The sequence below is a fragment of the Phalaenopsis equestris genome, unplaced genomic scaffold (assembly GCF_001263595.1).
Source record: "Phalaenopsis equestris unplaced genomic scaffold, ASM126359v1 Scaffold000002, whole genome shotgun sequence".
NCBI lineage: Eukaryota > Viridiplantae > Streptophyta > Magnoliopsida > Asparagales > Orchidaceae > Phalaenopsis > Phalaenopsis equestris.
Genome location: NW_018164444.1, coordinates 14663251 through 14679727, shown reverse-complemented (window position 1 = coordinate 14679727; position 16477 = coordinate 14663251). Strand labels below are relative to the sequence as shown.

Below are 16477 nucleotides of genomic sequence, written 5' to 3'. Positions count from 1 at the left end.
CAACATCACTAAAGAGGGGCAGAATGGTCATTTATCCAGTAACAGCTGCAAATAAGCTGTTCTGAATAAGATCCCTCAGACAACAAGCCAGTTTATCCTAATAATTAATCTGTAGATTATCATCAGATTGTCAGGATAATCTGCTTATAAATAATCTGCAACTGCCCCAAACAGACTATTGGTCAATGATTTGGTGAAATGTGGAAACTTTACTAGAGCTCTGAGATTTGTTGTAGCCTTTGGATGGATTGAAGAGTTAGTAGGTCACCAACGGATTCCTGTAGCTCGCTAAGATAATGTGATACCTAGTGCCACTCAGGTTAATGGAGGCCAACATGAGCATTGAGGTGATACATCATTTTTGTATTTGCTGACTGGGCGGCCTTGTTATATGTATTGCTTTTATTGACTGCACAATATTGAATCTTAATTAGTGGCTAGGAACCACTTCTTCAACGACCTCAAAATTCATGGGTCATGAATGAATCTGGAGTTAACCTTCTTACCACCGGTGTGTTTGGCGTTGTTTGTGCCATGCAGTTGCTTGAGCTTTAAACCTGTATGTTTTGAGTTTAACTTGCTTTTTCTAGGTGTCTCCATATGCTCAAAGGTTTCCATCAATTTGAGCCAAGCAAAACATTCTTCAAGGTGCAGATGACCATTGAAGTGGGGAATGTTGAATTTGAGCATGTACTGTTGTTGATCTTGGATATAAGGATTTGGGTGGCGAGCTTATTTAGGCTCATTATACACCTACGCGTCCAGCTTGGGATTGGTATCCAACCCAAGTAGCTTTCATCTTTTTGATGTCGCAGTGATGAGTTAGAACTAGAACTTTGAGATTCATTAAATTAATTTTTTCGCTGAACTCACGGTCTGTGAACATTATGTTTGGAAAGTGGCTTCTCGCATTCGATTAACATTATGGTGGCTTCTCAGGGAGGTTGATTAGTAATAGTTTCTCCGTCTACTGCAGTGAGAATCTTCTAAATCTTTAAAAATAAGGCAGTGAACTTTCTCTCATATGCTGTGATGGACACTTCGAAGAGTCTACACAACAAGTTCCACGTCTGCTTTACAGTAGCAATATCTCCATCGGCCATTGGCAGGAATTCCGGGCTCTAAGACTATCTTGAATCAATTAGCAAGCCAAAAGGGAACGAGGATGTTTAATGTGTGCTGAACAAAAAGAATAAGAAACAGGGCACTTGGATGGAATATTTATCTATTTCTTTGCTAAAGAAAGATAATATTTACCCTCTTCTATTCTTGCACCTATATTCCATTGGCTAGTGGATAAGCAACATGATAAAGGAAATTAGCAGTAAAAAATTATAGAAAGTTGTTGAACCGAAAATGGAAAAAATAGGGAGAATCCTGTAGAGGGACTAAGAGAGTTGTGCATAGGCAATTGAGCTGGCACTAGGATGGACAGTTAGGTGAGGTGACTGCTGCTACATCAGTTTTGGTATTTGACGTTTAAAAGACTAAGTTGTATTTCCCACTAAGTAGTTGTTAGCTTGGTCTTCCAACTTCAGGCCTTTTTGCAAAAAAAATTAATCAAAATGAATTATATTTTTTACACAATTGGCTTAATTTGAGTTGTGCATAGGGAATTGAGTTGGCATTAGGATGGGTGGTTAGGTGAGGTGACTGCTACTACATCAGTTTGGTATTTGAAGATAAAAAGACTAGGTTGCTACTTCCCACTAAGTGGTTGTTAGCTTGGTCTTCAACTCCAAGCCTTCTTGCAAAAATAAATTATTCAAAATGAATTATATTCTTTACGCAATTAGCTTAATTTGAGTTTGGTATTTGGCGTATTTATGCATCTATTTTGAGCCCTATGAATGGCTATTAAAATCAGATTACGAGAGAAATCTCCCTAGATGATTCCATCTCCTTGAATGTTACCACATCCACTTTCGTCCTTTGGGAAGGAATTTGGAGCTGGCCTGAAAAAGTTATGGTCACTTGCTTGAATGGAAACAAAGAATAATCTCCTGGTTCACCATTTAATGGATAAAGAAATATTAATAAGATCAGGCTCATTTTAGCCAAGAGATGGACAAAGAAAAATGTTCAAATAATTTTTGTTTCTATGTTGCAATAAATGCAAAAAAAAAATTTCTCTAGTAATAGATGTGTCAATTCAAGAAATTGAGCAAAAGATGATATATAAAAAGAAAAATCAGGTAATTTGTGTAGGAACAAGTTTAAGTTGATGAAGAAGGTCAACGTGAGCAAAGGAAAGGGGAAGAGTTAAACCCATCCTTGAAGTGTTTAACATTTGGAAAGAACTCAACAGGACATTCATCTACAATAAGATGGAAATTTAACCTCATTTATTTTGTTAAAAAGACATACATTCTCAAGGTTATTCTTTGCAAAAAGACTAGTATGCAATTTACAACAATAGAACAAGAACAACAACAAGAACAACAAGAAGCTTTTGTCCCACTAAGTCGGGTCAGCTACATGAATTCTTTTTTCTTCATTGTGTCCTATTGACTGTCATAGTTTCATGTAATTCTATTAAATTAAGATTTTTTATTATACAACATGCCCAAGTCTTTTAGCCTTTACCTTTCTTAAAATAAGTCAAATAAAAAACATCTACTGTCTTGATAGGGTAATCAGATGATCGACTTTTGATGTGACCAATCCATCTAAAGTGACTTTTTCTAATCTTGTTTGCCATTGGAGTTATTCCAACCCTTTCGCGGATAAATTCTTTTAACATTTTGTCTCCAAGCCACTCATCCACTTGAGCATTCTCATCTTTGCAACACTTAACTTTTTGCTTCTCTTTTAAAGGCCAACATTATGCACCATAAAACATTGCAGGTCTCATCACCATCTTATAAAATCTTCCTTTGAGTCTAAGTGGTGTTTTTCTATCACACAATAGATAGGATGCATTCATCTACTTTAGCAATCTAACTTGAATTCTACTAATAAAATCCCCATCTGAATCAGCATAACTTTTGAACAATAGTCTCAAGATATCTAAAATATTCACTTAGTTTAATGACTTAATCACCCATTGTTACAACCCCGCCACTAGATCTACTACTATTAAAATTACATTCCATATATTCAATTTTTGATCTACTCAAACGAAAGCATTTTGAACATAATGGAGGAAAAACCTAACACATGAGACTTACATGACTACTGAAATTCAAATTTTGTGGTTTCATCTTGTGAAATTTAAGTAGCGATTCAAGATGTTGCTAGTTAAATCCATTGATAATCAATTAGAGTTAAGGGTATGTAGAATAAAAGATTACAACTATCATATGAAAAATAAACTGAAAGAAGTGAAAAAAAGAAAAACCGAATTAATTGGAGTTAAAAAAAATCTTTGCGACAAAGAGTACTTGGGCAATTCTGAGCTCTTGATGTTCACAGTTCTTATAATCTTTAACAGGGACTAAGGGAATAATTTAAACTTATACAAAACCCATGCTTTCTCAACTTCAATTGAAATCAAAAAATAAAAGCAAACTAAGCTGACTTATGGCTCATTTCTGATCGTTCAATAAGCTTTAGTTAAAAAATTCGGAAATGAAAAATCTGATTTTTTAGTGGCAGTTTCAAAACTCTCTAATTTCATCCATCAAGGATTTTTTTTTCTTTTTTTGAGCAAAGTGCCAAAATAGTCCCTTGACTATTTACATGGGGCCTGGGACTAATTTGGCACTTAGATAAACTCTGGGACTATAATAACCCTACTAAATAGTTGGGGACTATTTTAACACTTTACTCTTTTCTTTTTAAATAATTTCTTCTTATTCAACATTCACGTTGGAGGGAATCACTTCATTATTCATCACGTCTATTGTTTAATTCATCAAAACTATATGATGTGGCCTTAGAAGAATGATTCTTGTCTCCATCTGTCAAGTTTGTAAAAACCCTGCCAAATGGCAGGGAAAGGAGAGTTATTTTGCCATCTTTTTATACTTCCTAAATCTGTTTTTTTTACTTGTGTGAAGATGAAGTATCTATGAAAGATACAAGTTCTTTTATATTGGATAAATCTTTAGATTTTTCGTTCTTATGAATTTGACTCCTGTTCCATGATTCAAAAGTAATATGAAGTTTTTAAAGGTTGTGACATAAACCAGTGAGCATGTAAAAAAACTAGCGGGCAAGAAAGAGTGATATGAATAATCACCAAGAAAAGAATTTCTTTAGGTCTCAGTAAGAATGAATGGAGAATAGATGAGAAATAAGTCACTGGCTAATAGAAATACTGAGGATATGTGAAAAATCATGCTTAGTTATCAGACTAATGTTGAAATGAACCATGAAAGTTGAATCAAGATTTCATTACAATTTGGATCCGAATACACGATGTTGCAAAGCAACACATTGAGCGGCAAAATGTGCTTTTTGCTGCAAGCTTGTGCTTTGCATGTAAGCAATATGTAGCACTTCACTATTTAACATGCTTTGAAGCCCACTTTTAATAACATTGTTAATTGTTTTAAGAAAGGAGTCACTAAATCACAATTCTTCTTTTTTATTTGAAGGAAAAAATTCTTTAATAAAGACTGTAAAGTAATTTATAAAAGATAGTTCAATCACAATATAAGATAGTAGTTTTGGATGTGATGTTAGAACTAAAAGGAAAATAATCAAATAAAATATTTGCCTTCAGATAATTTGGTGGAATTTGAAAGATGGAGATGCAAATTAGAATTCTTTAGTTGAACTAGAGTTAATGTTGAATAACATAACTAGTTCCAAAAGAAAAATCATTCTGAAGGAGATTTGTTGGAGTAAATGGGTACACACAAGCAATGAGTGAAAAAAAGTTAGAACTATTGAGATTTATAAATATATTATACGGAAGATGTTTTGCGTAGATGCATATGAGCAAAACAAAAGTTATAATTTTTTATGATTTATAATATTACTTGCTACTAAGGAGAGATTAAAAAAGATACATAAAATAATTAAGGAAAGTGATAAAAGATTTAAAAATTTTGATCAAGTTATATCCATTAGAAGCAAAGACTAAGATCTTAGTTAAGGATGAGAAAATTAATGGAAGTCTGAGGTGCTTCTTTGAGAACCCATTTGTTACGGGAGACTTATAAGTACCACATGCAATTGAAATTTAACATTTTTATAAAATAAATAAAAAGAAATAAATAAAAAACTGAAGAACCGATGTATTTGTGTTTTGCCATGATCAAATTATTGAGAATTTGAATACAAAATATGTTTTTTTTTTAATTTTATATTAGGTTGATAATTTAAGGGTTCTTTGATAGGCTAAAAAAATAATGCAGTGCAAAATGATACAATGCAGAAGTAATATTTTATATTTGAAATATTTTATAATTGTTTGATTTGAAGTAAAATAAACATATGAATTTTTTTTGTTTGGCTTGATGTAAATAGAAAGCATTGTAATTTAAAGTATATGAGGCCTTTTATAAATTAATGGAGACTGCGCAATGGCAGTGGTGGCTATCGTCCTCGTCGGCAGCTGGCAGTAGGAGGTGGTGGTGGGGGTTGGCGATGGCTGCCGCTGTTGTAGTGGCGGGTCGGCGGCGGGTGGTCGGGTGGACAGGGGCGGTGGGGATTGTTCAAGAGCAATGGTCGGAGGTGGTGTCTGCTGGTGGCGGGTGGTCGACAATAGGTGGCCAATGACTGGGTGCGGAGGCGGGTGGTCAACAACACTTTGAATAGAGCTATTTATTTCAAATTCGGCCAAATCAATTGAAATCCAAATACAATGAAAGTGAACTAAAGATTGATTTCTAAATTTATTTTTATTTTACATTGAATCTTTAATTCTCCATGCCAAACACTTGAAATCCTAAAAGCAGTGCAAAAGGAATGCAACGTAGTCATTTTGCAATCGAGAATTATCTCATGTAGACCTAAAATGTTAATTTTATGCATCTACTTCCAAGCTAACCCCACTCGCTTTTTAGATTAATCTCTAATATTTCTTATTATTTTGTTTATTTTAAGAAAAAAAATAAAATGAATTTGTTAATCGGCAAGAATAATATACCCCACAATGGTCTAAGCCTAAATAAGTATCTCATTTAGACTTATTCATTTTATAAATATTCTTCCAAGCAGACTCTTAATAAATTATAATAGGTTTTGAAAAAAAATTATATTATTCTTTAGAGAATTGATTCACTTTCATGTCAAAGAGATTTATCATTGCAGCCACAAGACAATTCCTGAAGTATAGAGGGCAAGAAATGACATTCATATGATTTTTATTGATTTATAGAAGGCCTATGATTGAATATCATGGATATAATTTGATGTGCATCAAAGAAGAAATATGTCGAAAGGTATATTAATATTCTTAAAGATTTTTATGGAGCATGTATTATTGCAAATAAGTGGTTGAATTATCAAAAGGTTATAAATTACAATAAAATTACATAAAGTAGCATCATTGAGTTTATATATATATATATATATTATATTTAAAGATATAAATAATTGATATTCCAAATGGTGTGCCATGTTTATATATTTTCGTTGGTTTCATAGCTTTAGACAGTGAAAGCCTTGCTAAAATTACTAGATAGATTGAATAAAGGGGAATTGTTTAGAAGTCAGATGGCTTATAATTATAGAATAATATAATGCTTAATTTAGTGGGTGATACTCATAATTTGTTTTACTATATATATATATATATATATATATTAAAAAAAAACAAAATAAGCAAATATAAAACACAATTTTGTTCTAATCTAATTTAAAACAATACAGGAACATCTCCGATAAAATAAAAAATATGAGCTTGACTGCTTAGAAGGCTCAGTTCCACAACCTAATAGCTCTACTTTTTGAGTATTTTTAATTGTAGTTCATGGATTCATAGGTCCATTAGAGTGCTTCATGCTGCTTTTAATTTTCACCTTGCGCATAAGCTGGAAAAGCCGTTACCTCCCTCTAACTTTCTTAGAGCCTTAAGACGGCATGTTCGTGGAAGTATCGATTTGTTCAGGCAACTATTTGATGTCAACCTCAAATCGAGCTTGGATCTGATTAAGAACATCTGAATCAGATGCAGATGAGACGAAGGTTATGACAACCCTTTTGTTCCAAATCTACCAGCTCTGCCAACCCGATGCAAGTGTCAGCAGAATCTGGCATGACATAATTGATGACAATGTTGACACTCTTAATGTCGATTCCTCTGCCAACCAAATCAGTTGCTACAAGAATCCACTTATGTTCTTCCTTGAAGCCCTTATACCTTGTCAACCTTTCTTCCTGTGACATGCCAGAGTGGATGCAGATTGAGGGGAAGTAGCACTCAACTAGCAACTTGTTCAGTTCTGCTGCTCTGTTCACACTTTTAACAAAAAATGACAACCTGGTTAAAGTCCAAGGCATCAAGAAGGTCATTTAGTTTGCGATTCTTCTCGAAGTCGCTAAGTTTGATGTAGTGCTGTACTAGACCATGAAGGGTCAGTTTGGCCTCATCATCTACTTAAATTTCTGTTGGATCTTGCATGAATTTCTTGCAAACGGGTAGCATCTCCTTGCTGAGTGTGGCTGAAAACATCATCACTTAGCATGTGGAGTCATTTTGAAGATTTCCTGAACATCTCTTTGCATGTCAAGTGACTCAAGCATCTTATCACATTCATCAAGAATGAAATGTCTCACATTCTTCAAAGAAAGGTCCTTGTCTCTAGCTGGTGCAAGAATTCTTTCTCGTGTGCCAACAACTATATGTGGGCATTCATTTTTAAGTATATCCTTGTGCTTTAAAATGTGAACGCCACCATAGAATACTGCAACTTTGATATCAAGCAAATAATTGTTGAATCTCTCAAACTCATGACATATCTGGTATGCTAGTTCCCTAGTGTGACACAAGACAAGCGCCGCAACTTGATCATCAATTGGTTCAATTTGTTGAAGGGTTGATAGAACAAGTATAGCCATTTTCCCCATTCCAGACTTCGCTTGGTAGATGACATCCATTCCCAGAATGGCTTGTGGGAGGCACTCATGTTGTACTTCTGAAGGGTGCTCAAATCCAGAATCAACTATAGCACACGAAAGCTCTGGCTTTAACAAAAAGTTACTAAACCCGGAGCTGTGATTTCTTACATAGCCCTTTGCCGCATCAACATAGGCCTTCGCCCCAACAGAGTCTTGGGCCTTCTCATCATCCTCCTCATAGTTGAGAAGCTCCTCCTCGTAGGCATCGTTTTCTCTTGCTTCACCCATTGTTTATAATAGACTGCTTGAGAGCATCATTGAAGATCAACCATCGTAAAACAACGGAATCCACCATTGAAATAGCAGGGAGGTTGGAACCTAAATCCCACGATGGGAATTTTGAAGGATGGGTGGCGTTACTGTATATATATATATATTTAGTGTTGAGTACTCATATATGTATATATTTGTGTCGTCAGCCGTGACCTGTTGGTAGAGCAGCCTCTTTGAAGGTCGTAGTTCTCCTCAGATCACGAGTTCGATTCCCCCACGGGCCACTTGCCGATGGTGAGGGCGATCCTCGAATAGTTAAGCACATGAGGGTCACTAGGGGCTCGTATAATAGCCTCCGACCATTCTTTTTTTTAAGAACAACAACAAAGCCTTAATCCCACTAAGTGGGGTTGGCTATATGAATCCTTTTTCTCCATTACATCCTATTTAGTGTCATATTTCCATTTGATTCTAATAAATTAAGATCATTTTTTATACAATAAGCCCAAATCTTCCTAGGTCTACCTCTGCCTTTCTTATCGTGAGTCGAATCTAAAACATCTATTCTCCCAATTTGATCATCAGATAATCTACGTTTAGTGTGACGAAACCATCTAAGGCGACTCTCTCTAATTTTGTCCGTCACTGGAGCTACACCAACCCTATCATGGATATATTCATTGTGCATTTTGTCTCTAAGTGTAAAGCCACTCATCCACCTAATCATTCTCATCTCGGCAACACTTAACTTAGTATTATGCTTCCAACATTCAATGTCGTAGAGTATTGTAGGTCTCCCCACTATCTTATAAAATTTTCCTTTCAGTCTAAGCGGTACTTTTTTATCACACAAAAGGCCCGAAGCATTCCTCCACTTCAACCAACCAACTTGAATTATACTATTAACATCCCCATCTTTATTACCATCGCTTTGAACAATAGACCCGATATATCTAAATTGTTCACACCTTTTAATAATTTGATCACCCAAAGTTGCACTTCTGTTACTAGAGCTACTACTACTAAAATTTCATTCCATGTATTTAGTTTTAGTTTTACTCAAAAGAAGGCCTTTAGATTCCAATGTAGACCTCCATAATTCAAGTTTTTTCTGGGATTTTTCTCTCTTCTAATCCACGAGAAGAATATCATCAGCAAAAAGCATACATATCATTAGCAAAAATTATCATTAGCAAAAATCATACACCAAGGTACATCCTTCTATAAATGTCCAGTAAGACCATCCATAACTAAAGCAAAAAAATAGGGGCTTAAAGCCCATCTTTGATGTAATCCAAGAGAAATAAGAAAATATTTGGTAATCCTCCTTCAGTTCCAACACAAGTAACAACTATAGTATACACATCTTTACTGACTTGAATATAAGTCATATCAACAACTTTCTTCTCAAGGACTTTCCAAATGATATATCTTGGAACCTTATCATAAGCTTTTTATAAATCAATGAAAATCAAATGTAGATCCTCATTATTATCTCTGAACTTCTCCATCAAACCTCTCAATAAATGTATAGCTTTCATAGTACACCTGCCTGACATAAATCCAAATTAATTATGAGAAATCTTTGTGATACGCCTGCAAAACTACAACACAAAAAAGGACATTGACCTCTCCCATAATTTTAAAGTATGACATATCAACTTATTTTCTCTATAATTTGCACACTATTATGCATCCTCTTTATTCTTAAAAATGGGGACTAAAATACTCTTCCTCCACTCCTCAGGCATTTTTTTAGTTTTTAAAATAATATTAAAGAGTTTAGTAAGCCAAGAAACTCCAAAATCTCCTAAATATTTCCACACTTCAATTGGGATATCATCAAGTACAACAGACTTTTCACCCTTGGTTTTATTTAAAGCCTCCTTAACATTTTTTTTACTAATGCGACTGTAAAAATGAAACATTTTATTATTATTAACGATATTAAGATCACAAAGGTCGATTATATTTTCAGAAACTTCATTAGAAGTTTATCAAAATAAGTCACCCACCTACGTTGAATATATTTTTCTAAGAAAATCACTTTTTGATTTTCATCTTTAATACATTTTACTTGAGTTAAATCTTTACTTTTCTTTTCTCTTTCTTTGGCAAGTTATACATATATTTCACCCTTCTAGTATATAATCTATTATAAAGATTACCAAAAGTAGAATTTTTAGCGTCACAGATTGTTTTTTTAGCCTCCTTGCGGGTTGTTTGATATTTTTCCATGTTCTCAAAGCTTTTACATTTAAACCAATTTCAATAACATAATTTCTTATATTTTATTTTTTCTTGCACATTATTATTCTACCACCAACTATTTTTATTTATAAAAGTTTTTTCTTTTGATTCTCCAAGTATATCTTTTGCCACTTGTTTAATAGTGTTTGTTTCTTTATCCCACAGCATTTGCCTCATCATGGACATCCCAAATTTTGATTCTTGAATTTTATTCATAAAAATAATTTTATTTGTGTCTTTTAGATACCCTCATCTAATTCTACGATGACGAATCTTAATAGTATTTATTTTACAATTTTTCATCTTGAAATTCAGAACTAATAATCAATGTTGGGTACTTAAATCCTCATCTAAAATGACCTTACAATCCTTACAACCTCGACGATCTCTTCTTAAAGAAAATAATCGATTTTTGTTTTATTAGATTCATTCTTATAAGTAATAAAATACTCATCTCTTTTTTTGAATAAAGTATTAGTAATAATAAAATTATAGACTAAAAAAAATCTAATATGGCTCTATCATCTGCTCTATCATCTTCATTAATCACCCCAAAACTGTAGCCACCATGAATATTTCTAAAATCTTATATCACTCTATCGACATGTCCATTTAAATCTCATCTTCTTTCTTCAAGAGGCATCATTTGTATTAAGTCTTCTAAATCCTTTCAAAATTTATTTTTAGAACCTATATCTAAACCTACTTGAGGAGCATAAGCACTAATAATATTAAAAATCTTAATATCAATAATAATCTTAAGGGCTATAATTCTATGTCCAACTTTATTAATATTACAACATTATCTTTCAAACTCTTATATATAATTACACCTACATCATTTCTAGTCTGGCTCTTACCAGAATATCAAAGTTTAAAACCTAAGTTATCAATCTCCTTTTCCTTTTCTCCAACCCTTTTAATTTCTTGAATACATAAGATATTTATTTTTCTGTGAATCATAATATCAACTAATTCCATTAATTTACCATTGGGAGTACCTATATTCTAAGATCCTAATTTCTTTACCCGCATCCGTCCGTAATGTGGGAACCCATGCTTATTTGACACTACAGCCGGGCGCCGGTGCAGCGGCCCTTGCACACATTTTATTGTATTCTAGTCATACAACACATTGCTTTCAGTGGACGACCTAACACTTACACAATGATCATAAGGATTCATGTCATGATTTTTTTGATAAGTTTAACGTTGACTGTCAACTACCTAACGCAACTCTCCATTCTTTTTTTTAATATATATACAACTCGAGGAGGGAATCACCACATGATAAGATTTGGTGTCTGCCCCTAGGAACCCTTCTCCCGACCATACTAAAATTGATAATCTTCAGACCGAAAATCAGATAGCCACACAGCTTCGATTCAGGAAGCATCAGGTGCAGAGGTGACAATTTACTGACAACATACACTGGAACCTATCGTTGTAGCAACGATTGTCTTTCCTGTTCTAATATCTAATCAAACTAATCAAACCGAGGATCACATGAGCCAGTCTTCTGATGAAGAATGACAGATTTACACTTCTCGATGTAAGAAAAAGGCTGGGGGCACACTCCAACTTTAAAACTTAATGGATGATACTTTGTTTACTCCTGACAATGACACGACACTTCAAAGTTTGTTATCTGGCTCCGCTCCTAAAACTAGAGGAAGAGGCAGGACTAAACACATGACTAAACTTGCTCGTCCCTAGCTACTTGTTTTCTGCAAATTTTAATTTTTTGAGTCTATCTGTATCTTTTAGTTGGGATATTACTTTACTTGGTATCATATGAGTAGGGTGCCTCTATTGGGTCCTCTTATACAACCTTCATGTATCTTCACTATTTCAATAAAATCAGCCCTTGGGCTTTTCAAATATATTTATATATGTGTGTTGGGCACTAAAAGGTTGTTGATAGAGAAGTTGAATGTGACAGAAATGTGAATGACAAGAATAATATGTGACAAAAGTAGGATGATAAATCAATGGACGTTTTTATTATTGGGATGATTGTAGTAGCATTTTTTAAAAACGAGGTATTTGAAAATTTACTTACTTTGAGCATAACTAAGGATTGAAAATACATTAATTAGACAGGTATCTAAAATTAGTGTTAAGAGTAGTAGGATGAAATTGACTAGATTTAAATTAAAATGATTTGCCAATAATATATTTAATGCTTTAAATAATACTCGATACGAATAAATGAAAGCGGAGTGTTAAAGCAAATCTCAAATAGTAGGGATACTTGCAAAAGCAACTGTAACCTCTCTTAGAAAAGATTGAGGTGGTTGTTTTAGCCTAATGGAGTACCAAAGGTTCTATTGAGAAATTTCTACTCAGGTTGTAGGCTAAGAAGACTGGGAAACCCTTTTTTGCTTATTTGTGATTAGAAAGGGCTTGCGTGGTTGGCTACTAGAGTCTTACAATTTGGGAGAAAGGGCTTAGATTCTGAGCTGCTAAATGCTGTTGAAAAGATTTGTCAGTGCATTGCATTGCTTACCTAAAATTTGTAAATCCTAGGTTGAAGTGCAAAGGGAAACTGAAAAATCTTGCTGAGTTGATGGGGTTAGTGCAAGTTGTCCTTTTGAGATGATTTGTCTCCCAAAATACTACTTCGTCACTTGATCCTTCATGTCCTTTTATGGGCTCCAGCTGTTCTGCATTTAAATTAGGAAAACTTATAATCGCAAGGGGAAGCTGTCGAGTCGGATCTTCTTAGCTTGAGTTTGATACTTGCTTCTTTGAATTGTTGTTCGTCTTTTAGAGAAATAATATGAAGAGTTGACTTGGCTAGACAGGGAAAGCCTTGTTTTCTAGTGAGAAAAAAATAGGCAGCCAGTTTGAGAGGACGAAATTTGAAGCAATATATTTAGGAATGCATAAAATTGTGCTTACGGAAATTTTCTCTTCATAATGACGGGATAGCTTCTACTAACAATTTTTGTCTGAATTCAATAAGGATAACGATTAGTTTCTCACCTGATAGGATGACTTTTCTAATTAGCTATGATGGACAAATAAAAATGCTAGGGGTATAAATAACTGACTTCTTTGAATATAGAATGGTAGTTGTCCATGTAATGGATGACATGACATGGTGATTTATCCTAGTTGATGAGCGAGACTGCTGATGTTTAACCTCCTTGTATCATTCATGTATCTTTTTTGTTACCTTGCAGCTTCTTGTCATGCAACCTTTTATGTAGCTTCATATGTGCTCATGAGCTCAATGTAGAATAACCAAACTATCCGGCTAGCCCAAAGTGGTCAACTTGAATTGACCCAAACTAGTGTTGGTCAGTTGGTCCAATTGGCTGGAGAGCCTCTTGAAGCTAACAAGCTCCTTTTGTTTTTCATCCATGATTGCTCTTTACAATCTTTTGAAGTTTAATGGGGGTTTACTTGCAAATAGAATCCTGATTCACCTTGGTGAGCTTAATGAGTTTGCTTAAAGGTTAAGAGAGGCTTGGAGCCATGGATTTGTTGCTTTGTATTAGCTGCGGCAATCCTCCAAAGACCTCGCATAGGCAAATGCCTCATTCATGGGCTACATCATTTGCTTTTTCGTGGGAGTTTTGAAGTGTTAGTTTTGAAAATGGTGTGGCTGGAATACAAGCAGCTAGCATGGCAGTTTATAAATCATTATTATTTCTGTATTGCCTTGTATAAGTATATTTTTTACATATTGGTCAGGGAATGTTAATCAATTCATAGGTTTATGTTTAATTTTTTTATTTTCTTTTTATAGCTTTGTAATGTTTAAATAAAATGCGGACATGATAGTTTAAGAAATTATTAAATTAGATTGTTTAGGACTATTTCTTAGAAGAGCATAATAAATAAATACATAATGTAATATATTATAAAGTCATCAAACAAATAAACAAGGGAAACTAGCTCTTAAGATGTGGAAAGGTCAAATTTTCCAGCTGATTGATATTAGAATGAGATTTAAGGATATAGTATCCGCAAATAAGGCTAGTTAACATGAAAAGTATTGGGATTACCATGCAGTAATTTTATGAAAGGGGGATTTACATATTTTCCATTGAAATCGTACAAAATTAACACCTAAGCATTTTACCGATTTAAAACGAATTAGCAAAGTATATTTTTGCTGGCAATACATTCAAATTCTTGAGAATTTAACAATTTATTGAGAAAGAAAATTGTTAGTTCTGTTGTGATCTTCAAGATCAGGGGATATTATTGTACATAAAAATAATTATGACTTTTCTTTGACTAATCAAAATTTGAGTCTTACACATGAAATTGCCCTATTCTGTAGCCTTGTTATTTCCAAATAAAAAAATTGCTCACGTGGCTCTTCACCTATCTTCCAGTTTGCTTGAAAAATTCAGCTTAGAATGTATGGAAGCTTTTCAAACTGCCTTAGAATCATAGGTATAATACTACCTCCGTTATCATTTTCATTTGCTTGTTTTTGTTTATATTTACCATTTTGGGTACGCTTTCTTATGTGTTTTCTTTATTTTTAAGCTTTGGCATATAAATTTTATTTATATATTAACTGAGGAGGAATCATCCTTAAAAATTGATTTCCTACTAATAAACTGTATTTTATTGATCTCCATGTCGGTATTAACGCAAGAAAGAAACCTAGTTTCCCTTATTAGACAAGCGTTCATGTTTCCATAATTGGCTTAATGCGCTTCTCAGCTCTTTGTTGGAATGGTTTGTTCCAGTACAGAATGTTAATTTCATCGTTGCACCTTCATGAATACTCATGAATTGTCTGATTATAGAGTTTGTGTGGCCAAGGAAGTTCTTATTTGGCATCCATGACGTAAATATTTAAAAAAACAAATGGCATATCAGTGTTCTGAAGCTTTTGCTCAAACACATTGAGGCGAGGGGAAGTGCTGATTGAATAATTTGGAGAGAAATTAATGATTTTTACTGATTATTGTCTTGCAGAGTTATTCCAATATGCTTACCACTATTGTTTTTTTTTTTTTCCAGTGTCTCGAGGACTTCATGCGACTGGAGTGAAGAAAATGGGAGCCCATGGCCACGACGAACCATTCTATATTCATGCCAAGCACATGTATAATCTGGACCGCATGAAGCATCAAAAACTGAAAGTGTCTCTTGGCGTTCTGACAGCCTTCAGCATTGGCGTTGGTGTTCCTGTCTATGCCGTTATTTTCCAGCAGAAAAAGACGGCTTCTGGATGATTCATTCCCCCAACATTAAACAGTTATTTCAACCTTGAATCTAATAGTTTGGATTGCACTTTTTTGTTTCTTTCTTCCTTTTGGGACTTAGTTTGTTAAATAAATCTACGTGGTGCAAGCAAATGTGCCCTGCCCAGGATCAGGAACTTGTTCTTGACATGAATATAAAGATGGCTTATAAAACTTATGATTGCTAAGGCTATACTTCTATAGCACACGCTTGTTTCTTCTTTCTTATCGCTAGTATCATTCTGAAAGTTCACCATGAAGATTTGTTTACTTTTGGAAGATTGTAAATCTCTTTTTATGTTGTGTTTTATGCCACGGAAATCTACTTTGGGGATTGAAGAAAATATATATATATTTTTCTTTTTTAGCAACTGCATGAATAACAATGAATGCAAAAATAAAAACCAATTACTTGTATTTATAATAATATTATTTAAAATTTCAAGAGCACAAAGAAACTTTAATCATCATACTAAAATAATTATTTCAAAGATAGTTTCAAAATTATTATTTTTTTGTTCTTGAAATTTTAATAGACCTAGAATTCTTTTTTAAGATTTTTGCTCTTTGAATATAAATATTTTCAAGTTGAAATTTATTCTAATTTAAATTATTATTTTGCTTTTGGGTGTGCCCAACTTTTTTAATTTTTATTTAGGTAAGTTTTAGAGTGTCATTGTTTGGAGCATCAGCAATTTTAATTAACAAATATAGAAAAATGATTTTGTTTAACTATGGAAAATTTAGTGTGGCTGAGATATCTGCTTTTTAATTTCAAGTATATT

The 16477-nt window shown here is 33.7% G+C and overlaps 1 protein-coding gene and 1 pseudogene across 1 annotated transcript in view; one reads left to right on the top strand and one right to left on the bottom strand.

The window, feature by feature from the left end:
- LOC110028599 overlaps window positions 1-15898 on the top strand; it is a 30223-nt gene extending 14325 nt beyond the window's left edge. The window contains exon 2 of the mRNA XM_020730514.1: window positions 15469-15898. Within this exon, the coding sequence (XP_020586173.1) occupies window positions 15469-15683 (215 nt within the window). The 3' untranslated portion in view covers window positions 15684-15898. The remainder of the gene's footprint in view (window positions 1-15468) is intronic.
- LOC110028590 lies at window positions 6966-8241 on the bottom strand (annotated as a pseudogene).
- Window positions 15899-16477: the final 579 nt, after the last annotated feature.